Raw genomic sequence first — 26,176 nt, forward strand, 5'->3', positions numbered from 1 at the left:
TGCCATTTCACTATACTTGCCCCCTGTGCCCTGGCGGGAATCCAACTGGCAGGAGCAAGAGTGTGTATGTAAGCTCCTTGTCTACCAACTCTCTTGTACTCTCCCAAGCGCACACAATAGCGTTCAATAAATACAATTGATTGATCGAGTCCCACGCAAACCGCTAGCACTAGAATCAACTACTCTGTGTGGCTTCTTGGATCTGAATTCTCAGGCCCGGGGCTCCTCCGTCCATTTCCATTCATTCATTCAATAGTATTCATTCATTCATTCATTCAATAGTATTTATTGAGCGCTTACTATGTGCAGAGCACTGTACTAAGCGCTTGGGATGAACAAGTCGGCAACAGATAGAGACAGTCCCTGCCGTTTGACGGGCTTACAGTCTAATCGGGGGAGACGGACAGACAAGAACAATGGCACTAAACAGCGTCAAGGGGAAGAACATCTCATAAAAACAATGGCAACTAAATAGAATCAAGGCGATGTACAATTCATTAACAAAATAAATAGGGTAACGAAAATATATACAGTTGAGCGGACGGGTACAGTGCTGTGGGGATGGGAAGGGAGAGGTGGAGGAGCAGAGGGAAAAGGGGAAAATGAGGCTTTAGCTGCGGAGAGGTAAAGGGGGGATGGCAGAGGGAGTAGAGGGGGAAGAGGAGCTCAGTCTGGGAAGGCCTCCTGGAGGAGGTGATTTTTAAGTAAGGTTTTGAAGAGGGAAAGAGAATCAGTTTGGCGGAGGTGAGGAGGGAGGGCGTTCCAGGACCGCGGGAGGACGTGACCCAGGGGTCGACGGCGGGATAGGCGAGACCGAGGGACGGCGAGGAGGTGGGCGGCAGAGGAGCGGAGCGTGCGGGGTGGGCGGTAGAAAGAGAGAAGGGAGGAGAGGTAAGAAGGGGCAAGGTGATGGAGAGCCTTGAAGCCTAGAGTGAGGAGTTTTTGTTTGGAGCGGAGGTCGATAGGCAACCACTGGAGCTGTTTAAGAAGGGGAGTGACATGCCCAGATCGTTTCTGCAGGAAGATGAGCCGGGCAGCGGAGTGAAGAATAGACCGGAGCGGGGCGAGAGAGGAGGAAGGGAGGTCAGAGAGAAGGCTGACACAGTAGTCTAGCCGGGATATAACGAGAGCCCGTAATAGTAAGGTAGCCGTTTGGGTGGAGAGGAAAGGGCGGATCTTGGCGATATTGTAGAGGTGAAACCGGCAGGTCTCGGTAACGGATAGGATGTGTGGGGTGAACGAGAGGGACGAGTCAAGGATGACACCGAGATTGCGGGCCTGCGGGACGGGAAGGATGGTCGTGCCATCCACGGTGATGGAGAAGTCTGGGAGCGGACCGGGCTTGGGAGGGAAGATGAGGAGCTCAGTCTTGCTCACGTTGAGTTTTAGGTGGCGGGCCGACATCCAGGTGGAGACGTCCCGGAGGCAGGAGGAGATGCGAGCCTGAAGGGAGGGGGAGAGGACAGGGGCGGAGATGTAGATCTGCGTGTCATCTGCGTAGAGATGGTAGTCAAAGCCGTGAGAGCGGATGAGTTCACCGAGGGAGTGAGTGTAGATGGAGAACAGAAGAGGGCCGAGAACTGACCCTTGAGGAACTCCAACAGTTAAAGGATGGGAGGGGGAGGAGGCTCCAGCGTAGGAGACCGAGAATGATTGGCCAGAGAGGTAAGAGGAGAACCAGGAGAGGACAGAGTCCGTGAAGCCAAGGTGAGATAAGGCTTTATTGAGCGCTTACTATGTGCAGAGCACTGTACTAAGCGCTTGGAATGAACAAGTCGGCAACAGATAGAGACAGTCCCTGCCGTTTGACGGGCTTACAGTCTAATCGGGGGAGACGGACAGACAAGAACAATGGCAATAAATAGAGTCGAGGGGAAGAACATTTCCGAGAGAGACAGAGAGACTCGATCAACGGCAACCCACGCCGGCACCTGGCCAGCCAGGTCCGTGGCACAGAAGACATCTGAGGCCGACGAGACGAGAGGGTGTGGCAGCGGCACAGCCGACGTCAGGCATTAAGCTCCTGCAGCCCGGTGGGTCAGCGGCTGAAGAGAACCACCAGCTCGCAGTGCAGGGTGTGGGGAAAAAGATCCACCGGCACAGCCTCCTCTGGGACGAAAGGTTCTCCCAGGAGCTTCTTACTAGCGTCGGGGGGACAGCACAGCCTAGGGACAAAAAAAGGTGGATGTGCGGCCGGTGGGCGGCCTGTCCCAGAGGCCTGGGATACCCACCCACTGGAGCCCCCAGCCAACAATCTCCCCATCCCTTGAAGAGGACAGAAAAGGCTGATTAAAATCGCCCCATCTTGGAGAACAGCTCCTGACGGAGATCGGTGGGGGAAGCCGGGGCTCTACGATGAGGAGAGCAGGAAGACGGATGATAAAACCAGTTAAATCCAGCTAAATCCAGACCAGTTCTGGACACAGGTTACTACGGGAGTAGGGCTGGAACAGAAGCCCAACTTCTGTTATTTTACTATTTTGTACTCTCCCAAACGTTCAGTACAGTGCTCTGCACACAGTAAGTGCTCAATAAATACGATTTAATGAAGTCACACTTTGACAAACTGCTATACCAACACAACAGGGTTTTGTGGGGATTTTTTGCAATGGTATTTGTCAAATGCTTACTATGTGCCAGGCACTGTACTAAGCACTGGGGTAAATACAAACTAATCAGGTTGAACCCAGTACATGTTCCACAGTCCTAATTCCCATTTTACAGCTGAGGTAACTGAGGAACAAAAAAGTTAAGTGACTTGTCAAAGGTCACCCAGCAGACAAGTGGTGGAGCTGGTTTTAGAACCCAGGTCCTTCGGACTCCCAGGCCCATGCTCTATCCACTAGGTCACACTGCTGCTTTTTTGGAATTGCCAAACAGAGGAAAACTCCTTCCTCCTACCTGGCGGAATTCCTAACAGCTGCCAACAGGTGTACCGGCATTGCCTAGTGGAAAGCACAGGGGCCTGGAAGTCAAAGGACCTGGGTTCTAATCTCGGCTCTGCCACCAGCTTGTTGGGAGACTTGGGCAAATCACTTCATTTCTCTGCGCCTCAATTTCCTTCTCTGTAAAATAGGGATTCACTTCCCATTCTCCCTCTGACTTAGTGAGTCCTGTATGGGTCAGGGACTGTTTTGAACTGGTTATCTTGTCTCTCGATCAGTACTTAGCACATTGTAAGTGCTTAACAAGTACAGTATTATTATTACTATGCAGGCTCCCCTTGCCTCTCTCCCATTTACCAGGGTGGGGAGTGAGAGTTGGTCTCAGAATATGGGAAGGTTGCATGCTGAAGCTAAGACTGGGAATCCACGAACTGATGCTCTTAGCCACTTTCAGCCTGGGCTGAGAGGATTCCCTCCGCTAGATCCATGGAGATTTCAATATCTATAGATCCAATGATGCCTACACACCATCCAGACAATAGCTAAAGTCAGTGCTCACTCAAAGAAGTTCCTCATGGCTTCTCCGTGAGGCTTGCAGGAAACAAAAACCAGTCTCCGGATGGGCCCGCAGTTCCGGATGGCCCGAACAACACGGGGATCTGGGAAACAGAGAGACAATCTTGGGGAGGACCGCCAGAAACCTAAAATGGGGGACTCCCTGGACTGGTCATCTGATTTCCCCAGTGAGTCTGCCCCTCAAAGCCCAACTAATTGGCATTCACAGTTACTTTGGGCCGGAGGAAGCCCAGACCTGAAGAAAGAGGCAGGAAGGAGAATCTGGGCCGGCAGTGGGAAACCAGGAGCACCAAGCATAGGGAGACAGGAACACCTTGGGAAGCCAGGGGGACCACACAAAACGCCACTGCTGTGACAGAGTGTATGAGAGAGCAAGGCCAAGGGGAATACGAATGGGAGACTGGATGGGGCTGAATAAAAAAAACGCAGATAAACTTTCAAGAGAATTTCTTACGTAGTCCAGCCCGGGCTGGATTCACCACAGCCACGAGGGACCGACCCTCCATCTGCGACACAAGTAGCTGTGGCACGATCTTCTCCGCAGGCCCAGCGTGGAATTCACAGTTGGAGATGCCTGGGCAGTAGAGAGGCCTTGAGAACTCCAGCCACAACCAGCAGTGGTCCAGGGAGGGTGGGCGCTGCAGCTTGACAGCACTTCTTCTGCCAAGCTGCTGCCAGAACCGGAACGACTCCGAGGAGGGATTAAGTGCCCAGAAGACCCTCCTCCTCCCCACCCCCAGTAGGAGCTCAGGCCTGGCCTGAGAAAGGACATTTGGTCACTGGTAAAATCTCCACCTTCTCACCCCGGGGCCATCTCCATCCCTGTCTAAGTTCTGACGGGGAAGGCTTGAAGGGAAAGACAACCGTGGCATCTGGACTCCCTACAGAGATCCTCCTCCTCCTCAACTCTTTCTAAATCTCCTTCCTCTCCCAATGGAAAACCTCTCCATCCTCCCTCCTCAACTGAGCGGCTGCTCCCCCCGGCTCCCCGGACTCCCCCCAGACTCCACCCCCACCCCAGGCTCGGGACTTTCTTCTCAGCGAGTGGACGACGTCTCCCACCGTTGAAGGCTGCGGTCCACCTGGCGTCCTCCACCGCCTGCTCGATCAGCTCCACGCCGAGAACGCGGGACACTCGTGGGGCCAGAGAGAGGCCGATGGCTCCTGCCAGAGCGTGAGAGACAGAGAGATAGTGAGAGCAAGAGAGAAAGTGAGCCAGCAAGAGCAAGAGAGCGAGAGGGTGAGAGAGGGAGGAAGAGGGTGGGGGAGGCGGCTCAGAGCTCAGTACCTGGGCTCAACCAGGTGGCTTTCACTGGCTCAGAAGGGGCCCGCCCGCTGCGGACTGGGAGAGGGAGGTGCTGAGTGGAACCTCTCTCTCTTTTCCCCACCCTATTCAGATCACCCCCTGCATCATCTACACACTTGGATCTGTACCTCTTAAGCACTTTGCTACTCACTCCTCAGCCAAACAACAGTTCTACCCAAACCCTAATCCTCTACAGTTTCCCCTATCCATAATTCACTTTAATGCCTGTCTCCCCCACTATTCTTTTATTTTATCATGGTATTTCTTAAGCGATTACTATGTGCCAAGCACTGTACTAAACACTAGGGTGGATACAAGCAAATCGGGTTGGACACGGCCCCTGTCCCGCACGGGGCTCACCATCTTAATCCCCATTTTACAGATGAGGGAACTGAGGCACAGGGAAGTGAAGTGACTTTCCCAAGGTCGCACGGCAGACAAGTGGCAGAGCCGGAATTAGAACCCACGACCTGCTGACTCCCAGGCCCATGCTCTATCCACAACGCCATGCTGTGCTGCTTCCACTGGATTGGAAGCTCCGTGAGGGTACGGAACATGCCTTACTCTGTTGTAATACACTCTCCCAAGTGCTCAGTTTGGTGCTCTGCCCCCAGTGAACGCTCACTGACGGACTGCCCGATGGATCGCCGGGCACTCTGGCACTCCCCCGTTCCGGCCCTCACCTGTCCCACAGCAGATGTCAAGAAGAACGGTCGCGGGGTTCAGCCCGCTCAACCGGCCCACGGTCTGGTAGAGGAGCTCCGCCCCCGGCGTGTTTATCTGGAAGAAGGCCTCGGGGGAGATGCGGAAAGTCAAGCCCGACAGCTCCTCCAGGATGTAGGGCTCCCCGGAGAGAAGCTGGTAGGGAGACTGCCGGTGGCTGCAACGGGTCATGGTGCTGGAGGGGAGGACCGGGGGACAGAGTGGGATGGCGGACGGTGAGAAGGCCAGGCTCTCCCTTCTTGGGAGTCCCGTGGTGGGGAGGGAGCATGAGGCGTCAGAACCTCGGCAGAACCCCCAGCGAGCCTCCCGGGACATCCTCCCTCGGTCCAAAACGGGGCCTGGGCACCATGGGGCAGAGCTTGGCAGGCTGCTACTCTGGCTCGCCCTTCTCGGCGACCGGTCAAAACAAGGTGGCTAGCCGCGGCCACGTCACAGGGGCATTCAGAAGCCTCTGGGCCAGCCCACGTGACGCGGAGAGGAAGGCCCCGGCCGCCCCGGCTCCTTGGCTCCCGGATGCCTCGCTCTGAGAATCCCGGAGCCCAGATGTGGCATCCATTCCCCCCTCTGCCCCAGCTTCCCTTGGGTCCTGGATCCCGGATTTACCTTTCCTGGAAATAAAGAGAGCTCAAACCACAGACCGCTCCTGGCCCTTTGGTGAAAAACTCCCTGACAGCCTCCTTCTGAGCCCAGAGCTCCTCCTATAATAATAATAATAATTAAAAATAATTTGGGTATTTATTAAGCGCTTAGTAGGTACCAGGCACTGTATTAAGTGCTGGGGTACATACAAGGTAGTCAGGTTGGACACAGCCCATGTCCCACACGTGGCTCACTGTCTTAATCCCCATTTTACAGATGAGGGAACTGGGGCCCAGACAAGTGAAGTGACATGCCCGAGGTCACACAGTTGGCAAAAGGCAGAGCTGGAATTAGAACCCAGGGCCTGATTCTGAGGCCTGGATTTCGCACGCACACATGAATAATTCTACGTAATCAGGATCAGATTAAACTGTAAACTCATTATGGACAGGGAATGTGTCTTGTTTATTTTTGGACTGCACTCTCCCAAGAGCTCAGGACAGGGCTCCACACCCAGGGAGCTCTCAATAAATACAACAATGAATGAATGAATGTTCTATTTTTTATTAAATATATTTTATTCACTAGATTGTGTTCTATTTGTTTTATTTGTCTGACCCGTTCTTGGGAAATACTTGGTATGTAGTAAATGCTTAACAAATATTACAACTATTACTATCAGACATATACCCTTGTAATGGATATATTATCTGTATATTTTATTTGTAAATTCAATTATTTACTCAAATACCTTATCCTATGATAGCTGTGCTACTCCATGTTCTATCCTTGCTCTTCAAACAAACAATGGTATTGAGCATTTTTACACTGTACCGAGCACTTGGGAGAGTACACTGGAGTAAGTCAAGACTCCTCTTATTCCCGCTACTTGTAAATCCCTTTTCTCTGCCTGAATCCCTCCTTTAAACCATAGGCTCCTTGAGGGGCGGGAAATGTGAGATTTGCTTTCAGTTCTGTACCAAACACCTAGTACGGTTCTTAGCACCGCCAAGGGCGCTCAACAAATATCACTGATGGACCGATTGAGAAGTGAGGGTCCCACTAAGTGGAATTCTGCTAGCCGTTCAGCTCTTCCTTCCCGAGCCACAGCAACCCTTCAGACCTCACTGATCCAGCCACGGAGGAATTCAAACTGCCTCGGGCAGCCAGTCAGTCATATGTATTGAGCGCTTATTGTGTGCAGAGCACTGTACTAAGCATTCGGGACCGTACAATATAACAATAAATGGACACATTCCCTGCCCACAACGAGTTTACGGTCTAGAGAGGGAGCCAGACATTAAGGGGAGACAGACATTAATATCAGTAAATACATTACCTGCCCGCCGCCCCACTCCTGCTTCACACTCCGAAATTCTCACCTGGTTCAACTGCTGGGGGTGGAAGGTGATGATGGCCATGACTTGCCCCCGGGCATTGGTGCGCACTATGAGTTCTCTCCAGTGCCCGCCCCGGTGGAACAGCAGGCACGGCCCCAGCGGGGACTTTTGGAGGAAGGCCTCGTAACACTGGAAGGGCAAGGAGAGGCATCAGCGGAGGACCAGATCCCCAACGGCCCCAAACCTTCCGGCTGGGGGATGGATGACTCATACACCTACCCCAGGCCTGGGTCCCGCCCCCTGTGCTCTATTTTATTTTATTTTATTGTAGCAATCAAACAGAAATACTTCCTAAATGCTTACTCCATGCAGAGCTCTACACTAAGCACTTGACAGAGTACAAGAGGATTATTAGAAATGATCTCTGCCCTCAAGGAATTTACAGTCTAGTAGGGGAGAAGGACACTAAGATAAATTACAAATAGGGGAAGCAACCAAGTATAAAATATATACAGACGTGCTGTGGGGGGAGAAGGGAGAGAGTACTTAAGTGCTCAAAAGTGCTCTCTCAACAGTCCTCTCCTCCTCCTGATGCTTTTTTCTTCTCCTTCCGCTCCTCCTCACTATCCTTGCTATAGCAACACTCTGAGAAGCAGTATGGCCCAATGGTAAGGGAGCCAGAGGACTTGAGAACTAGTCCTGGCTCTGCCATGTGTCTGCTGTGTGACTTTGGGCAAGTCACTTTACTTCCCTGAGCCTCAATTTCCTTATCTGTAAAGTGGGAGGTTCAATACCTGTTCTCCCTTTTACTCAGACTGTGAGCCCCATCTGGGACAGGGAAAGTATCCAACTTATCATGTATCTATCCCAGTCCTTATTACAGCGTTTGGCACTTAGGAAGCCCTTAACAAATACCATAAGTGTTACTATTATTTATTCGTTCAATTGTACTCATTGAGAGCTTACTGTGTGCAGAGCACTGTACTAAGCACTTGCGAAGTACAATTCAGCAACAAATAGAGACAATCCCTGCCCACAGCTGGCTCACAGTCTAGAACGGGGGAGAGACATCAAAACAAATAAACAGGCAGTTTACTATTATAATAATAATAATACTATTAATAGTATTAATAATGGTATTATTATATTACTATTACTGGATTTCCATTCTGCTGCTGGCATCCCCCACCTGGGTGATGCCATTTCTCCTGCCCAGGGCCACCCTCTCTTTACCCTTCCCCATATTCCTTGGGCAAGTATTTTTTCCCGCCCATCCAGTCACCTGCATCAGTCCTTTTTTTTTTTTCCTATGGTATTGGTTAAGTGCCTATTATATTCCAAGCACTTTGGTAGATACATGCTAATCAGGTAGGGTACAGTCCATGTCTCACATGCAGTTTCCAGTCTTAATTCCCATTTTACAGATGAGGTAACTGAAGCCCAGAGAAGTGACTTGCCCAAGGTCACACAGCAGACAAGTGTCGGAGCCAGGATTAGAACCCAGATCCTTCTGACTCCCAAGTCTGGGCTCTATCCACTAGGCCATGCTGCTTCTCTGTTGAGACACCGGGCAGGGCTGGAGGAACCCAGGCTCCTAACAGGTGCCCAAGCCTTTCCAGTACGGCCGCCTGTAGTCTCGGACTTAATGCAGCGCTTTGCACACAGTAAGCGCTCAATAAATACGAATGAATGAATGACGGGCCCACTGCCTGCCCAACCAGCGTGCCACCCTGGGGGATCACTGCGCCCCCTGCAGGATGCCGTGACACGGGGCAGAATCCGTAGCTGCTAAAGTCGGTCAGTCAGTAAATCACATTTATTGAGCGCTTACTGTACTAAGCACTTGGGAGAGTACAAAATAACAATAAATATATTCCCTGCCCACAACGAGCTTACAGTCTAAATTAAAACTATCAGAGCTCTTCTGGACCTGGCATCTCTCATTTTCTTACCTGAGCAACTTGCTTGTGTTTTTCCGGAATATTTTTCAGCTGGTCCGCCCGCACACAGACAATGTTCCTGTCTAAAGGAAGGCGAGGACGTGAGTTACTAGTGATTCCGGCTCCGGCCCCCTCCACACACGCTGACGACGGGGAGAGGTCCCCCCAGACCGAGCCGAGCCAAGCACTGGCAGAGACCCCACAGTTCTGACTCCCCTCTAGACAGTAAACTCCCTCTAGGCAGGGATCGTGTCATCTTCCTTTCCCACACACTCCTGGACACTTAGCACAACACTCGACATCCAACAGGTACTCAATAAATACTATGGATCGATAGAGTATGGATCAATAGAGTACTTGGCCACCCAAGCAAGCTGCCTTTAATTGAGACTATTCCAGGCCATCGATGCCATCTGCGACATAAAGGCAGAACGGTACAACCCGATCTCAGTCCCAATTACTTTAGGAAATCTCGGTTTCCGTTCTACGCCCGGGCCAGGTTGCTTAAATTCAGGAGGAGCCACCCAAAACCTCCAGGCCTTGTGGCATTGCTTTTCAGGTAGGGAGGAGATATATAGTCAAAAGTGGGTCAGGGGGTTGTTAAATGGGGAGAATGAGATAGGGGAGAGCCCTGTCACCCTAATTCCTTCTGGCTAAATCAGAGGAAAAGAGTTTATCTTGAGGACGGATGGGCAAGGAGGTCGGCCTTGGGACAGGGAGGAAGCAGAGGTCAGTGGCCCAAGAAAACTGATGGGTGGAACTGGAGGAGGGGTGAGAAAGGGAAAGCAGAATGACTGAAATGCTAGGACTTCCAAGATGGCAGCATGGCCTCTGGAGAGAGTCAGAGGGCATGGGTCCTTATCCCGGCTCTACCCCTTGCCTGCTGTGTGACCTTGGGCAAGTCGCTTAACTTCTCTGTGCCTCAGCTTGTCTCATCTGTAAAATGAGGGTTCGACATCTGTTCTCCCGCCTACGTAGAGTGTGAGCTTCATGTGAGACGGGGATTGTGTCTGATCTGATTATCATGTATCGACCGCAGCACTTAGCGCAGTGGTTGGCACAGAGTAAGCCCTAAACAAATACCACAGTGACTTCTCCAAAATCTGGGAGGCAAAGGAAGACTGAGAAAGGGTCTCTTTTCCCTAAAAAAGAAGAAAGGATCCTAGCCCTCGAGAGACAGAAAATTCAAGTCCTTTCCCGGGCCTCCGGCTCCAATGTCCGCAGCAGCAAAACCAACCCTGACCTCGGCCGGTTCCCAGGTACTGTCCCACAGTCTTCGGGTTCCCGTCAGGGCCTCGGTTCACAGAGAACGTGGACTTGTTTCTGTACTCGCTGATGACAGGCTGGAGAGGGAGAAAGGCGAGAAGGGAGAGAAAGGAGAGAAGGGAGAGAGGGAGGATGGGATTCCCAGCCAGAGGAAAGAGCTCATGACACTCTCTGGTGAGTGTAATGCACTATGGTCAGGAAAAAGGGGAGCGAGAGGTCATCAGTGGCGGGAACCCACCCTTCAGGGCAGGAGAGGGGAGGGTCCGGGGTCTTCCACCCCATCTTTGGATTCTGCTGATTGGGACTGGATCCCAGAGGCCTCCGCATCCTCAGGCCCACAGCATTTGTGTACATATCTAATTTATTTTAATGTCTGTGACCTCCTCTAGCCTGTAGCCTCCTCGTTGGCAAGGAACATGCCTACTGACTCTGTTTATATTGTATTCTCCCAAACGCTTAGTTCAGTTCTCTGCACGCAGTAAGCGCTCAATAAATACGACCGATTAACTGATCGAGAGGGGTTTCTCAGCAGCAGGTAGGCTGCCTTGGTACTCCTAGTGAAATCTGGAATGGGAGGTGGGAAAAATTACCGAGGGGATTATAGGATGGAGAAGCCAGGGGAGCTCGTCTGATTCCGGTGCGACAGTCCCTGGCTCAGGAAGGCCACGTGCTCGGAGGCGAGACGCTAGAGTCTGTAAAACTCTCTTCTGAGCTTCAAACTTGACCTGTAGAGATGACCAAGAGGTGAGTTGAGTATTCGTCCAGGAGCCAGGGCTGAAGTAGAGACTCTGGGCTCCCACTGTCATGGAGAGGAGGAAGTGACAGCTCAGTCATTCGCTTGGAGCATTTTCTTATAAAAGAGAAGCTCGGCAGACAGCGGGCCCAGAGGGCCTGGCGTGCCCCATAGAGTCATTCCTGCCAGGTCAAGGTTGGCTGGGGCACTGTCATGGAGACAACATCCAGTTCCATATCGCTGCCCCATTCACACTGATTCATCAAAGTAATAAATAATAATCGTGGTATTTGTTAAGCGCTTTTCCTGTGCCAAGCACTGTGATAAGCGCTCGGGTGGATACGTGATAATCAAGTCCCACATGGGGCTCACATTCTAAGAAGGAGGGAGAGTAGGTATTGAATTTCCATTTTGCCGATGAGCAAACTGAGACACGGAGAAGTGAAGTCTTACCCAAGGTCACGTAGCGGCAAGTGGCTGAGCCGGAATTAGAACCCAGGTCCGCTGACTCCTAGGCCCGGGCTCTTTCCACCAGACCACGCTCCCTACGTAAACCAACCACAGATTCAGGCTACATGAAGAAATGTGTTCAGTGTCCAGTGGGGAAGGCAGGAGTCACCGCTGCTGTCAGTGACTCCAGAGGCTCCTCGACCTAAGCTCTGGGTCCAGCAGGTGGGGTCACCCTCCCTAGCCCGCCCCCGCTGCAGGGAAGGCCCGAAGCGGGCCGGTGCGATCAGAGGGCACCAGAGTGAGGCAAACCGCATTGAGGAAATGCAGCTTTTCCGCCATGAGGCCTGCACCACCGTGCCCATTTACACGCCCTGTCCATCACTCTCCAAGTGGCCGACTCACCTGATGACAGAGAGGCAGTGTGGCCTAATTGAAGAAGCACAGGGCTGTGAGTTAGGAGACCTGAATTCTAATCCCGGTTCTGCCATTTGCCAGTTGCGTACCCTTGGACAAGTCACTTACCTTCTCTGAGGCTCAGGTGAAATGGGGATAAAGCATACGTGTTTGCAGTCATAACGTTGGTATCTACCCTAGTGCTTCGTATATAGTAAGCGCTTAATAAATGTAGTAATAACAATAATTACATCTGCTGAAGTTCAGCAAACTCCCGGGGAGGACTGGGACAAGAGAGCAATGTCTGAAGAAAGTTTAAATAGAGAAGGCAGACAGTTGAGGAAGTGTTCTCTCTCTCTCTCTCTTGCCAAGTCTGAGCTAATGGAAGTTGGAACCTTGGTTGGGCAGTGAAGGCATACCTCGAGGAGGAGAAAAGATGATGCTAGTTTGGGGATAACGCAGATTAAATTAAGGATTCACACCAGACTAAAGTCAGGACTTTGGCTTAAAGCCTCTGCTCCCTAATTACTGTTGCTGTTAGCTTCCACACCCCTTGCTGAGAAAGATTTAGGATTCTGACTTTGATGCTTCTATATGTAGAAACGTATACATATATCTTTTTCAATAAAGAGGACTGCCTCTGAAGTCTTTCTGTTCTGAATCCATTATTATTAAACTATATTGATATATATATATTATTTTATAATCATGGAATTTATTAACCAATTACCACGTGCCAAGCATTTTCTTTAACACTGAGGTAAAAACAAGGTAATCAGATTGGACTTGGCCTCTGTCCCACAAAGGTTCCACAGACTAAGAGGGAGGTATCTTATCCCCATTTTACAAATGCAAAAACTGAAGCACAGGGAGGCTAAGTGACTTGCCCAAAGGTCACAAAGGAGGGAAGCAAAGGATCTGGACTAGAATCAGCCTTCTAATGTTCAGTCCTGGGTTCTTTCCACTTAGTCACATTTTGGGGGTTGAAGTGATCGGTTTTCTTCTTCAACCAGCCGCTCGGCCAGGGTGCTGGACCAGGGAGCAGTGACTCCCAAAAGCTTCCCGTGCCTAAGCAGGACACAGATCTGGAAAAACCTGGTCCAGGTAGACATAGCCCGAGTGCTCCAAGCCACGGAAGGGGTCTGGGCCAGGAGGGGCTGAGAGGACAGTCTGGTGATCTGCCTTTCAGGCCTGGAGCTGAGATCCTGTGACCCTCTACATCTTTGGAAGCTCTGGAATCAACTCCAGTCATTGGGGAAGCCCCACTTCAGTCCGGGCTCACGATTCCCACCTTGAGCTGCTCTTGATAGTCAAGCCTCCACAGTGGGGTCACCACATCAGCCAGCCTGAGGGAAACAACAGCGGGGTGAATCTGAACCCTGCCGGTCCTATGGGTGCCGACGTACCAACCTCCTCACTGTACCCTCGCTCCTGCCTCACCCACAGTCCACCCCTGCCTGAAACCACCCCCTTCCCAACACACACACACATATCCGACAGACCACCACTCTCCTCACCTTCAGAGCCCTCCTAAAATCCCATCTCCTCCGGGAAGTCTTCCCGAGCTAAGCCTTCATCCCTCCACCTAATATCCCTTCCTGCTGCCTGCCCCATGCACATAATCCCAAACCTTCAGCACCTAAATAATAATAATGACGATGATATCTATTAAGCACTTACTATGTGCCAAGCACTGTTCTAAGTGCTGGGGTAGATACCGGGTAATCAGGTTGCCCCGCAAGGGGCTGACAGTCTTCATCCCCATTTTACAGATGAGGTAACTGAGGTACAGAGAAGTTAAGTGGCTTGTCCAAGGTCACATAGCAGATGAGTGGCGGAGCCGGGATTAGAACCCACGTCCTCTGACTCCCAAGACCGTGCTCTTTCCGCTAAGCCACACTACTGGTACTGCTAGGCAAAGCAGGGCACACTGCACGGGTTCATATTCAAGCTGCTTTACGCTGGAGCAGACTGGGCTCTGATTCACTCACTTTTCCTGCCAGGAAGCATCGAGGGGTCCAAGATCTTGGCTTGACTGTCTCTTCTCGCTTCTCTCTCTTCCATTCCTCTTGGACTTTCCGTCGGATGCCGTCCCAAGGGACAGCTGGCGTGGAGCTCCCAGGCGGCTCGCCCAGTGGCCAAGCCGAACGAGGTAGGAAGAGAATGCCATCCCGGAGAGGAGGGAGGGCGGAGGCTCCACAGAGGGTCCACACAACCGAACTGTGAACATTACGAATTAACATTAGAGAAGCAGCGTGGCGTAGCGGATATAGCACTGGCCTGGGAGTACGGAGGACCTGGGTTCTAATCTCAGTTCCACGACTCGACTGCTCTGTGACGCTGGTTAAGTCACTTTACTTCTCTGGACCTCAGTTACCTCATCTGTAAAAATGGGGATTAAGACTGTGAAGCCCATGTTGGAAAGGGGCCGTGTCCAACCCGATTTGCTTGTATCCACCCCAGCGCTTAGTAGTGATAGCCACATGGTAAGTGCTTAACAAACACCATAATTATTATTATTACTACATTATCAAATCTACCTCTGCGACCCTGACCTCTCTTCATCTCTGCCATCTTGTATTTCCTCCTGCCTTCAGGACATCTCTAATTGGATGTGCCGCTGACACTTAAAACGTCCAAAACTGAACTCCTCATCTTCCCACCCAAACCCTGTCCTCCCCCAGACTTTCCCATCGCTGTAGACAACACCACCATCCTTACTCACCAGCCCTTATTTAACCTAGTCCTCCCAATCCCCATGTCCCTGGACCAGAATAGGAAGGGAGAGGAGAAAGGGCACTGAAAACACAAACCCAAGAACCAAGACTCCAAGTCCTTTTGGTAAGGGATAACAAAAAAAAAATTCAATTGTATTTATTGCGTGCTTACTGTATGCAACGCAATGAATGTGCTTGCCAAGTCCTGAGGTGGAGATAATAATAATAGTAATAATAATAATAACGGCGTGTTAAGCGCTCACTTAGTGCCGAGCACCGTTCTAAGTGCTGGGGATCTATACAAGTTAATCAGGTGGGACACAGGCCCCGCCCCGCATGGGGTTCGCACTCTTAGTCCCCATTTTACCGAAGAGGTAACTGAGGTCCAGAGAAGTGAAGAGACTTGCCCAGGGCCACACAGCAGACACCTGGCAGTGCCGGAACTAGAACTCAGGTCCTACTGACTCCAAGGCTCTAGCTCTATTCACTAAGACACGCTGTAATCAGAAAATAATAATAATGTTGATGGCATTTGTTAAGCGCTTACTATGTACCAAGTACTGGGGTAAATAAACGGTAAACAGGTTGCCCCACGTGGGGCTCACAGTCCTACAGATGAGATGACTGAGGCACAGAGAAGTGAAGGGACTTGACCAAAGTCACCCGGCTGACAAGCGGCAGGGCCGGGATTGGAGCCCATGACCTCTGACCCCCAAGCCCGGGCTCTTGCCACTAAGCCACGCCGCCGTCTGGGTTTTCTGAGCAGATCACAGTCAGATCGGACACAGTCCCCGAACCACGTGGGACTCACAGTCTATGTAGGAGGGAGACCAGATATATTCGCTCCGCCTTTCAGAGATGTGGGAAGGAGGCCCGGAGAAGAAGTGAGTTGCCCAAGGTCACGGAGCAGATGGGTGCGGGAGCCCGGTCTACCGGCTGGCAGGCCCGTGCTCTTCGCGGCAGGCCGTCCTCGTCCAGGGCCCCGTGGGGCTGGGGCGAGGGAAACCGCCTGGACGGTGTAAAGGAAAAGGCCTGGACGGTGCCGGGGAAACGGCCTGGACGGTGCGAGGGAAACGGCCCGGACGGTGCAAGGGAAACGGCCTGGACGGTGCCGGGGCAACGGCCTGGAGGGAGTTAAGGGAAACGGCCTGGAAAGAGTAGGGGAAACGGCCTGGAGGGAGTTAAGGGAAACGGCCTGGAAAGAGTAGGGGAAACGGCCTGGACGGTGCCAGGGAAACGGCGCCTGGATGGAGTAAGGGAAACGGGCTGGACGGTGTCAGGGAAACGGGCCGGACAGAGTAAGGGCAAGGTGGCGGACGATGTAAAGAGTAGGGCGAGTTTCACGGGCCGTGGGGCAGCAGCTTCCCGGGGCGGGGACTGGCCAGGACTCCTCCCGCCTGCCCGCCCCTTCCTTCCCCTTCCCCTTCCCCTTCTCCTTCTCCTTCTCCTTCTCCTTCCCCTTCTCCTTCTCCTTCCCCTTCTCCTTCTCTCCCGCCCGCTTATTACCTCTCTTACTTGGGCTCCAGAGCGGCCTCTCATTCTAAGGCGGAGGGCCGGGGCCGGGGCCGGGGCGGAGTCCGAGGGGGGCGACCACCGTGCCGGGGCCGCCCCCCGCCCCCGCCCATCCGGCTCCTGCGGCACCGAGACTCGGTCCGACCTCCCCTTCCAGTCCAGCATTCGTTCGATCGTATTTCCGGACCGCTTCCTAGGTGCCGACCCCCGGACCGAGCGCTCGGAACTTCCAGTTGGGCCCCAGTTAGAGACCGGCCCTGCCCAGTGACGGGCTCACGGTCCGAAGGGGGGAGACAGGCGGCAGGGGGAAACAGAACCGAACAGAACAAGACCACGCCATCAAGATAGATACAATCAAGGGGACGTACGCCTCATTGACGAAATAAAGAGGGTGATAAATAATATATACAAATGAGCACAGTGCTGAGGGGAAGGGAAGGGGGAAGAGCAGAGGGTGGAGGGGAAGCAGAGGGAAAGGGGGGCCCGAAGTCCCCCATAATAATAATGATGATGGCATCCGTTAAGCGCTTACTATGTGCAAAGCACTGTTCTAAGCGCTGGGGAGGATACGAGGTGATCGGGTTGTCCCACGTGGGGCTCACAGTCTACATCCCCGTTTTACAGATGAGGGAACTGAGGCCCAGAGAAGTGAAGCGACTTGCCCAGAGTCACACAGCCGACAAGGGGCGGAGCCAGAATTGGAACCCACGACCTCCGACTCCCCGGCCCGAGCTCTTTCTACTAAGCCGCGCCGTTCCCTATGATGCCTGTCTCCCCCACCCTCTAAACTGTAACCCCGGTGCGGGCAGGGATCGTCTCTAGTGCTGAATTGTACTTTCCAAGCGCTTAATACAGTGCTCTACACACAGTAAACGCTCAATAAATACGATTGAATGAATGAATGAATGAATGAAAAGTCATGGTATTTGTTAAGCGCTGGAGTAATTATAAAAATAGTATTTAAGTGCTTACTATGTGCCAAGCACTGTTCTAAACGCTGGGGTCGATACGCAGGTCGTCCCATGTGGGGAGCTCACATTTTTAATCCCCATTTTACAGATGAGATAAGGGAGCCATAGAAAAGTCAAGTGACTTGCCAAATCACACAGCTGACAAGTGGCAGAGTGGGGATTAGAACCCACCTCCTCTGACTCCAGAGCCCGAGCTCTTTCTACTGAGCCACGCTGCTTCTAACTCCGGGGTAGATACGAGGTGATCAGGTTGCCCCTCGTGGAGCTCACGGTCTTCATCCCCATTTTCCACATGAAGTAACTGACGCCCAGAGAATTTAAGTGGCTTGCCCAAGGTCACACAGCAGACAAGTGGCAGAGTCGGCATTAGAACCCACTTCCACTGTAATGATTGGGGAATTTGTCACTAATCAAATTTTGGAGTGGTATTTGTTCTAAGCACCGGGACAGATTCAAGATAATCGGGATGGACACAATTCCTGTCCCACACAGGGCTCAAACTCTTAATCACCATTATACAGATGAGGTAACTGAGGCACAGAGAAGTAAAGTGACTTGCCCAAGGTCACTCAACAGACGTGGTAGAACTGGAATCAGAACCCAGGTTCTCTGCCTCCTAAGCCCGTGCTCTTTTCCACTAGGCCACGCTGCTTCATTGCTTATTATGTCCCAAATATTGTACTAAATTCTGGGGTAGTCAAACCCAGTCCCTGTCCCACATGAGGTTCACATTCTAAAGGGGAAGGAAGAACAGCTCTTGAATCCCCATTTTACAGATGAGGAAATTGAGGCCCAGAAAAGTGAAGTGACTCGCCCGGGGTGACACAGCAGGCAAAATGGCAGAGCCGCCGTTAGAACCCCGGTCTCCCGACTCCCCGTCGTATGCTCGTCCCACCGGAAAACACCGCTTCTACAGCAGGAAGGTTCTGGCAATCTCGAGGCCTAGGTTTCGGTCCCGGTTCTGCCGGATAATGAGGGTTAAGACCGCACGTGCACTTCACAACGTGCTGTACTCTTGCCTGCCGACTCACGTGTGTACATATCTTTAATTTTAATGATTTATATTGTTGTCTGTTTCACCCTCGAGACTGTAAACTCATGTAAATGGTAAATTGGTAAATTGTTGTATTATACTCTCCCAAGCACTCAGCACAATGCTCTGCACCCGCTAAGCACTCAATAAAGACGATTGGATGAATGAAATGGAACTAGTGCCAGAGATATCACGTGCATAAATGGCAGATAAATTTTTAAGTGAAAATTATGCTGGCAAGGGGACATAATTATTAAATGGTGGTGATGATCTTTTGGGATTAGGCAAAACACCCACCTGCTCAATCGTATTTATGGAGCACTTACTGTGTGCAGAGCCCTGTGCTAAGCGCTTGGAAAGTGCAATTGGGCAACAGAGACCCAGCGACGGGCTCACTTCTTCCACGGTGTATTTTTAATGATGAAACTGATGGAGATAATAAGGCAACGTGCGGTGGTTAAATCCAAGGCTGGGCTTGCTGACAGGTTTCCAAAGCAGGCTGTGAAATCCTCTACTTGGAGTTCCTGGTTTGGCAGCAGCCTGGAACGGGTGACCTCCGGGCTCCCTAAAATTATGGGATTTTTTTTTTCCTTAGAAAGTAAGTGGTGCCGTGACTTTGAACCTGACTTCCAATCGCCAGTAGGCGTCACTAGGGACATTTCCAGGAGATCTCTGGAAAATTATTTTCCTAATGTTACAGTCGGATTTGTGTAGTAGAATCGATCGATGGTATTTACTGAACGCTGGGTGCAAAGCACTGTAGTAAGTGCTTGGGAGAGTACTGTACGACAGAGCTGGTAGATACAGAGAAGCAGCGTGGCTCAGTGGAAAGAGCACGGGCTTTGGAGTCAGAGGTCATGGGTTCGAATCCCGGATCGGCCACTTGTCAGCTGTGTGACTTTGGGCAAGTCACTTAACTTCTCGGTGCCTCAATTACCTCATCTGTAAAATGGGGATTAAGACTGTGAGCCCCACGTGGGACAACCTGATTCCCCTGTGTCTACCCCAGCGCTTAGAACAGTGCTTGGCACATAGCTTAACAAATACCAACATTATTATTATATTCCCTACCCACAAGGAGCTTACACTCTGCCACTTGTCTGCTGTGTGACCTTGGGCAAGTCACTTAATTTCTCTGTGCCTCAGTTCCCTCACCTGGAAAATGGGGATTAAGTCTGTGAGCCCCACGTGGGACAACCCGACTACCATGTATCTACCCCGGCACTTAGAACAGTGCTCGGCACAAAGACGCGCTTAATAAATACCAACATTATTATTATTGTTAGAGGGGGAAACAGACATTAATATAAATACATCATTTTAAATTATTAATCATTTATAATTTATATTATCTCCGCGGTTTTCATTTTTCTAGTGGGCTAATTAGGGACGCTCGCCCTATTTGCAGATGTTTCAGCAGCACCACAGTCGCTAGCTGACTCACTCCTTTTGCTCTACCCTTCCTGCCCAACCCACAGCAAGTGTTCAATCGTATTTACTGAGTGCTTACTATGTGCAGAGCACTGTACTAAGCGCTTGGAATGTACAATTCAGCGACAGAGACAATGCCTGCCCAATAACGGGCTCACAGTCTACACTTGTGCATATATGTACATATCTATAATTCTATTTAATAATAATGTTGGTATTTGTTAGCGCTTCCTATGGGCAGAGCACTGTTCTAAGCGCTGGGGGAGATACTGGGTAATCAGGTTGTCCCACATGAGGCTCACAGTCTTAATCCCCATTTTACAGATGAGGTACTGAGGCACAGAGAAGTTAAGTGACTTGCCCACAGTCACACAGCTGACAGGTGGCAGAACGGGAATTCGAACCCATGACCTCTGGCTCCCATGCCCGGGCTCTTTCCACTGAGCCATGCTGCTTCTCTAATTTAATACTATTTAATACTAATGCCTCTTTACTTGTTCTGATGTGTGTATATAAATATATATATATATATATATATATATTTCCAATTATTTATACTGATGCTACTGATCCCTGTTTACTTGTTTTGATGCCTTTCTCCCCCCTTCTAGACCAAGTCCACTGTGGGCAGGGATGGTCTCTCTTTGTTGCTGAATTGTACTTTCCAAGCACTTAGTACAGTGCTCTGCACACAGTAAGCGCTAAGTAAACACGATTGAATGAATGAATAAATGGCCAGAGGGGTTCAGGAGCAGAGATAAGAGATCTGGGGGTGGGGCGGGGGGGTGGGGTGGGGGGGTTAATATCTTAAAACTATGAAATTAAACAGTGGAACAGGAAACCAACAGTTTTATCCCCCGCTTCAAGAACCCAGGTGGCTGTTCTTGCATCAGCGATTATCCTCCGGGCAAAAGGGAAGCCTGATATGGAGGAGACAGCCAGGGAAGACAAGATAACCGAGATAATCACTCTTTCCCTCTTCTTTCTCCCAGCCTAAAGGGGAAATGGCAGGCCCTCTTTGAGGAATTCCTTGATCTCCATAGAAACCATGAGAAACCACAGTCTATTCGAAAAGTTAGGACTCAGACAAAGAGAAGTTAAGAAAAGGGATGTTATTAAATAAGTCTTTAGTTAAGTGCTCTGTATATAGTAAGCGCTCAATAAATACCATCGATTGTTTGATTCACAGTGAACATCTTGACACAGTAAATTACTTTTCAGGGAGATTAAACCGAAGTTTCCTGTAGGAGAGTAGTCAGAACATTACGAGGGAGGGAAAGGAATGTTCAGTATTAGAGAAAAGGTGAAAGTCCACCACTCTAAAATCCAGAATGGGCAGAAACAAAGTATGTTTAATATTGGCCAGCATGATTAATTCAGGGTCCCAAATTAGCCGACCATGAAATCTCCAGAAATTTGATAGCTTTTTACGCAAGGAATTCTGTGATCCCAGTTCTGAGAAAGAAAAAAAAAGAAAGAGGATAATAGAGATTCGGAGCAAATAGACCCTCTCTTGCCTCCAGAGAGGCGATGGAAAGAAGCCTTTCGGGCCCATTTTGTAGGAAGAAACCTCCTGGAAGGATGTCATTGATTCTCCTGGCTAATAGGTATATCTCTGTGTGGTACCTTGTAACCTGGTCTCCCTGGCAACAAGGGCATCTGTGAACCTATTTGACTGGTGCTTGGTTCATTAACAGAAAGGCCGCTTCGCTTTCCGGTGTGCTGTTCTGCCAGGGAATATTTATTTCAAGGCGAGGCCATTTGAGTTTCTTTCGGGAGCCCAGATTTTCACTGAATGACTCTGCTCCTTGTGTGCCTTCTGCGCAAGAAGAATAGAATCACTGACCTGGGCTCAAGTGAAATCTCCTCATCTGCCAAGGTCCAAGATAATCTGGCTTTACTTTGGATTTCCCGGAAACCGACGAAACCTCCTTAATTTGGGCAAGGCTGAAAGCCGGTTGGGCTACGGACTCCGAGTCCAGCATCTGAGCAGGAGCCAGAGGTCCTGGAGCAGGGCTCCAGTTCGCTCACTACTCTGGGAAACGGTCTGGAAACAAGCCCTCCATCAGCTCAATTCTCTGGAGTGCAAGGACCCTACTGTGCCCATAGCGGGTACCGGGGGGAAGGGACAGGGAGCTCCCACCTGACACAAGCCCCAAGATGCACAGACTTTATGCATGGCTATTTGTCTGCTGTGTGACCTTGGGCAAGTCACTTAACTTCTCTGTGCCTCAGTTGCCTCATCTGTAAAATCCCTATTTTAAGACTGTGAGCCCTATGCGGGACAGGGACTGAGTCCAACCTGATACTCTAGCCTGTATCTAGCCTAGCTCTTAGAACAGTCCCCGGCACATAGTAAACGCTTTATAAATACCATAAAAACTGCCCTAGGATGCTAATGCTGTTCTGCTCCTTGTCAGAGGAGGGAGGAGAGTGTCAAGGCAGGCCACACTCAGCAGCAGAGTGTGTTAGGCTGTTAGTGAACCAAATACCAGTCATTTGCACTTGAGCTTGCCAAGCGCCCTCTCCGCCTCCTTAACCCCTGAGACTGTGAGCCCGTCGCTGGGTAGGGATTGTCTCTGTTGCCGAACTGTATTTTCCAAGCGCTTAGTACAGTGCTCTGCACACAGTAAGCACTCAATAAGTGCGATTGAATGAACGAATGACCTTCAGGGTCTGGATGTTGGCGGGAAGGCGAGAGGAGGGGAGGACAGTAGAGGAGAGGACACCCCAGACAGTTCTGGAGAAGCAGCGTGGCCTAGTGGATGGAGTACAGGCCTGAGAGTCAGAAGGGCCCGGGTGCTAATCCCAGCTCTGCCACTTGTCTGCCGTGTGACCTTGGGTAAGTCATTTTACTTCTCAGGGACTCAGTTCCCTCATCTGCGAAATGGGAATTGCGACCGTGGGCCCCATGTGGGTTATGGACTGTGTCCTACCTGATTACCTTGTACCTACCCCAGAGTTTAGAACACTGCCTGGCATAAACGCTTAACAAATACCATTAAAAAACCCAAAAAACTCCAGCGAACCTTCTACCCTTTGGTGGGCTCAGGAAACCACTTTACTCCTCTCCTCTTTTCCCTCCTCACCACATTCCTGCCTCCTTCTTCTTCACTTCCTCACCTCCCTCCTCCCAGTCCTCAGAGACCCCAAGGCACTAGACTTTTCCCCAGATTTTATTTTGTGGGGGAAAGAAGTGACAAGATAAGGGAAGACGTGGGTGATGGAGAAAGTGAAGATGAAAGGGGCCTCTTGTGGGACCGCCCCCAGGTACAGAGTTGGGAAAAGGAGCCGGGAAAGAGAGAAATTAAGCCTCCCTCCAGAACTGTTTGGCTCCCTGGCCCTCCACCGCCAGCTCCACATTAGTTCAGGAGGGACTGCGGGGCATGGCCGCCAACAGGGGCATCCTGATGCGTCAGGCAAGGGATGAGGAGAGGTGTCTGCAAATGAGAGAAGAGAACAAATATTGTTTCAAGCAAATCAACTTCCTCATCTCTTGCCGCCAGCCCCAAACCTCCCTTCTTTCACAGGTGGAAGGCTCCCAGTATGGAGCAGGACCAAGGGGTCCTGCTTGGGAAGGTCTGAGGGTCAAGGTGTCCTCCTCCCTCCAGGACAGCCCATCTAGATTGCACCTTTAAAAGGGAAGCACTGTGGTCTGGTGGAGAGAGCATGGACCTGGGAATCAGAAGGGCCTGGGTTCTAGTCCCGGCTCTGCCACTTGCCTGCTGTGTGACCTCGGGCAAGTCACTTCAATTCTCTGTGCCTCGGTTCCCTCATCGGTGAAGTGGGAATTAAGACGGCGAACCCCATGTGGGACATGGACTGTATCTAACCCGATTTGCTTGTATCTACCCCAGCATAGTACAGTGCCTGGCGCATAGTAAGCGTTTGCCATTAAAATGCCATTAAAAAAAGGCCCCGAGGACACCCTGCTCCACTGTCATGAGTCTAAAGGGGTGGACCGACAGAGAGAGGCCAATTCTACGGAGTCCCCGGGGTCTTCCGGAAGCGATGGCTCTCACCTGATCCCTTCTCTGGACCACACATTTCTAGGGAGAGACACAACTGAAGAGCTTCCTCCAACTGGATTCCGGCTTGGGCTCTGCACACAAGCTTGCCTTCTGGACCCTGTTGAGGGCCTGGATTGTGATGATGCGCACAGAGGGCTCGTGGTCATTCAACAGAGGTGACAGGGCTGAACGGAGAAGAGAGGCATGTCAGCGGCACAATCCTAAATCCCACCAGCCCCAGAAACTAGCACTGGCCCAGCACCCAAAGTCTGAAAAGATGCAGGAAAACGGGTTGAAGTTGGAGGTTGAAAACTGGACCTGCTTCTCTCCTCCACACTTGTGTATGGCCAGGCTCTCTCCCTTTCCTTCTCTCCTTTACTTCTTCCCCACCACGTCCCTACAATCTTCTGATTATTTAAAGGTCGTCGCCCTCATGGGCTAGAGCCACAACTCTCCAGACAAACCTCGCAGAAAGTTCCAGAATTCTCCAGGTCATCAGCACTGTGTACCCGACAAGCTTCTCATTGCCCATGAGCCTCTGCCTCCCGAGGAAGGTGATAAGTGGCTCTAAGCCGGCTGGGTGTGAGAACAGGCCGGACAGCTCTTTTACCAAAAAAGCAAAGGAGGAAACACAGAGAGCCGCTGCTCACGGTCTCCCACAGCTGACGGTTTGGAGTTAAGGAGCGTGAGAGTTCCCGGCGGGCAGACGTGGGGCTGCGGAGACAGTCGCCCATCAGAACAGCTCCAAGGAAGCCAGGTCTCTCCCTGGGCTTTGTTCCCAGGGAGGAAGTGGTGTTTTAGGAGCACACGAATCCCTGGCACCGTTGCCGGGGGGGATTCGTGTGCTCCTGACTCCCGCTGTCAGCCGGAGGAGGCCCAAGGCAGCAGCGATTCCTCCGCCGCTCCCGTGAAGGAGCTGCCCTGCTTGTTCTCACCCCCGTGCCACTGAATTATGGGCAGGGTGGTGAATTTTCCGTGTAGCCCGCTTCCCGGTCGGGGAGGAGAAAGTGCAGGGGGTGGGACAGCAGTGGTAGTTTTATTTCCCATGCTCCCAGGAGTGGCAGGGAAACCATCGACATTATCATTATCATCCTCATCATCTGGGCAGTTGGCTGTTGCAGCTGCTGAGAGGAAATGACGAGGAACTGGTAGTTCCTGGTGGGCAGAGAACATTCTGTTGTATTGTACTCCCTCAAGTGCTCCCACACAGTAAGCACTCAATAAAATACCACTGATCGATTGAAGACAATGCCCCCGCCCTGGAGGCATTCACATTCAGTCTCAGAGGGGGCAGATCTAACCTCTGACTAATCTCCCCACCCTATTTCCCCTCTCTATGCGCTTGAGTTCAAAACCCCTAAGAACTCGGGTGCTCACCCCTATGCAGTCCACACCATTTATGGGCTTATCTTTATGCATTTTCCCTTCCCCTACTTGCTCCTCTTCCTGTAATTCACCTCCCCCCAGAAACTGAAAACTCCCAGAGGGGAGGGATTGTGTCTATTTACTCTAATGTACTTAGTAAGTGCTCTGAACAGAATAAGTGATGAATAAATATCAGTGATTGACTGACCCCAAGCAGTGCCCTAGAGATGAGAAAAGGCAAAGGAATCTGCTGGAGACCCCATCCGACAAACATCCCAGACCAAGGGCAGGTACTGACCGTCTTCTATCCCGTCGGTCCCCTTCATGCAGAGCTGGCTGGGCTTCATGTTCTTTACTACAAGCCCTAAGTGCAGAATGGACAAAAGGAGCCTCAGGTGTGGACCGTGGACTTGAGCACCACAACCTAAGAGCTTCTCTCCTCCGGCAAACTAGGCGGTCGACCAACGGTGACCATCAAGTCGGTCCGGAGGATTGGCTACTTTCGATTACCTGCACCGTTCGTCCTTCCTTTCTCCCCCAATCGGCTCCTCAGAAAACTGCTAAATTCTGGGAGAAACAGCCAGGGAAGAGGGACTCTGATCACAGAAATGAAAGCATCTTATTTTTATTAATGTCTGTCTGCAAGCTCGTTATGGAGCGGGAACGTATCTGCTAATTCTGTTGCACTGTACTCTCCCGAGCGCTTAGTACGGTGCTCTGCGTGTAGTAAGCACTCAATAAATACGACTGACCGATTAACTGATTGATCGTTTACCTATAAATTGGGAGGAAGCCCGTCTGATTTGGAACTGGGGGCTCTTGGTGAACTCTAGGCTCTGGTCCAGGATGTTACATTTTCCCCTACAGTTTTTCTCCTAAAGGGGGGAAAAAAATAGAACAGTGAGAATTCCTAGAGGATAAACTCTACGTGCCGTGGTCATGCTCT

General features: G+C 51.1%; 2 protein-coding genes across 4 annotated transcripts in view; both read right to left on the reverse strand.

The window, feature by feature from the left end:
• Positions 1 to 1,832: 1,832 nt before the first annotated feature.
• TRMT2B (tRNA methyltransferase 2 homolog B) lies at positions 1,833 to 16,477 on the reverse strand. 2 transcript variants are annotated; one of them, XM_029067049.1, is made up of 13 exons: positions 16,415 to 16,477; positions 14,183 to 14,411; positions 13,483 to 13,537; positions 11,206 to 11,340; positions 10,593 to 10,692; positions 9,362 to 9,432; positions 7,452 to 7,598; positions 6,094 to 6,188; positions 5,451 to 5,665; positions 4,524 to 4,625; positions 3,916 to 4,035; positions 3,445 to 3,544; positions 1,833 to 2,165 (listed from the first exon to the last, which is right to left on the reverse strand). In XM_029067049.1, exons 2-13 carry the CDS (start codon positions 14,359 to 14,361, stop codon positions 2,039 to 2,041), a joined length of 1,446 nt encoding a protein of 481 aa, XP_028922882.1. In that variant the 5' UTR covers positions 14,362 to 14,411; positions 16,415 to 16,477; the 3' UTR covers positions 1,833 to 2,038. The 2 variants fall into 2 exon arrangements, with proteins under 2 accessions (XP_028922882.1, XP_028922885.1); XM_029067052.1 differs by lacking the exon at positions 11,206 to 11,340.
• Positions 16,478 to 23,015: 6,538 nt separating this feature from the next.
• The window catches only part of LOC100082632 (maestro heat-like repeat-containing protein family member 7), a 45,065-nt gene continuing 41,904 nt past the window's right edge, over positions 23,016 to 26,176 (reverse strand). For both annotated transcript variants that reach the window (XM_039912367.1, XM_039912366.1), the window contains exons 22-25: positions 26,006 to 26,105; positions 25,529 to 25,594; positions 23,878 to 24,050; positions 23,016 to 23,295 (exon numbers count right to left, since the gene is read on the reverse strand). In XM_039912367.1, the coding sequence (XP_039768301.1) occupies positions 23,905 to 24,050; positions 25,529 to 25,594; positions 26,006 to 26,105 (312 nt within the window). In that variant the 3' untranslated portion in view covers positions 23,016 to 23,295; positions 23,878 to 23,904. The remainder of the gene's footprint in view (positions 23,296 to 23,877; positions 24,051 to 25,528; positions 25,595 to 26,005; positions 26,106 to 26,176) is intronic.

The sequence above is a fragment of the Ornithorhynchus anatinus genome, chromosome 6 (assembly GCF_004115215.2).
Source record: "Ornithorhynchus anatinus isolate Pmale09 chromosome 6, mOrnAna1.pri.v4, whole genome shotgun sequence".
NCBI lineage: Eukaryota > Metazoa > Chordata > Mammalia > Monotremata > Ornithorhynchidae > Ornithorhynchus > Ornithorhynchus anatinus.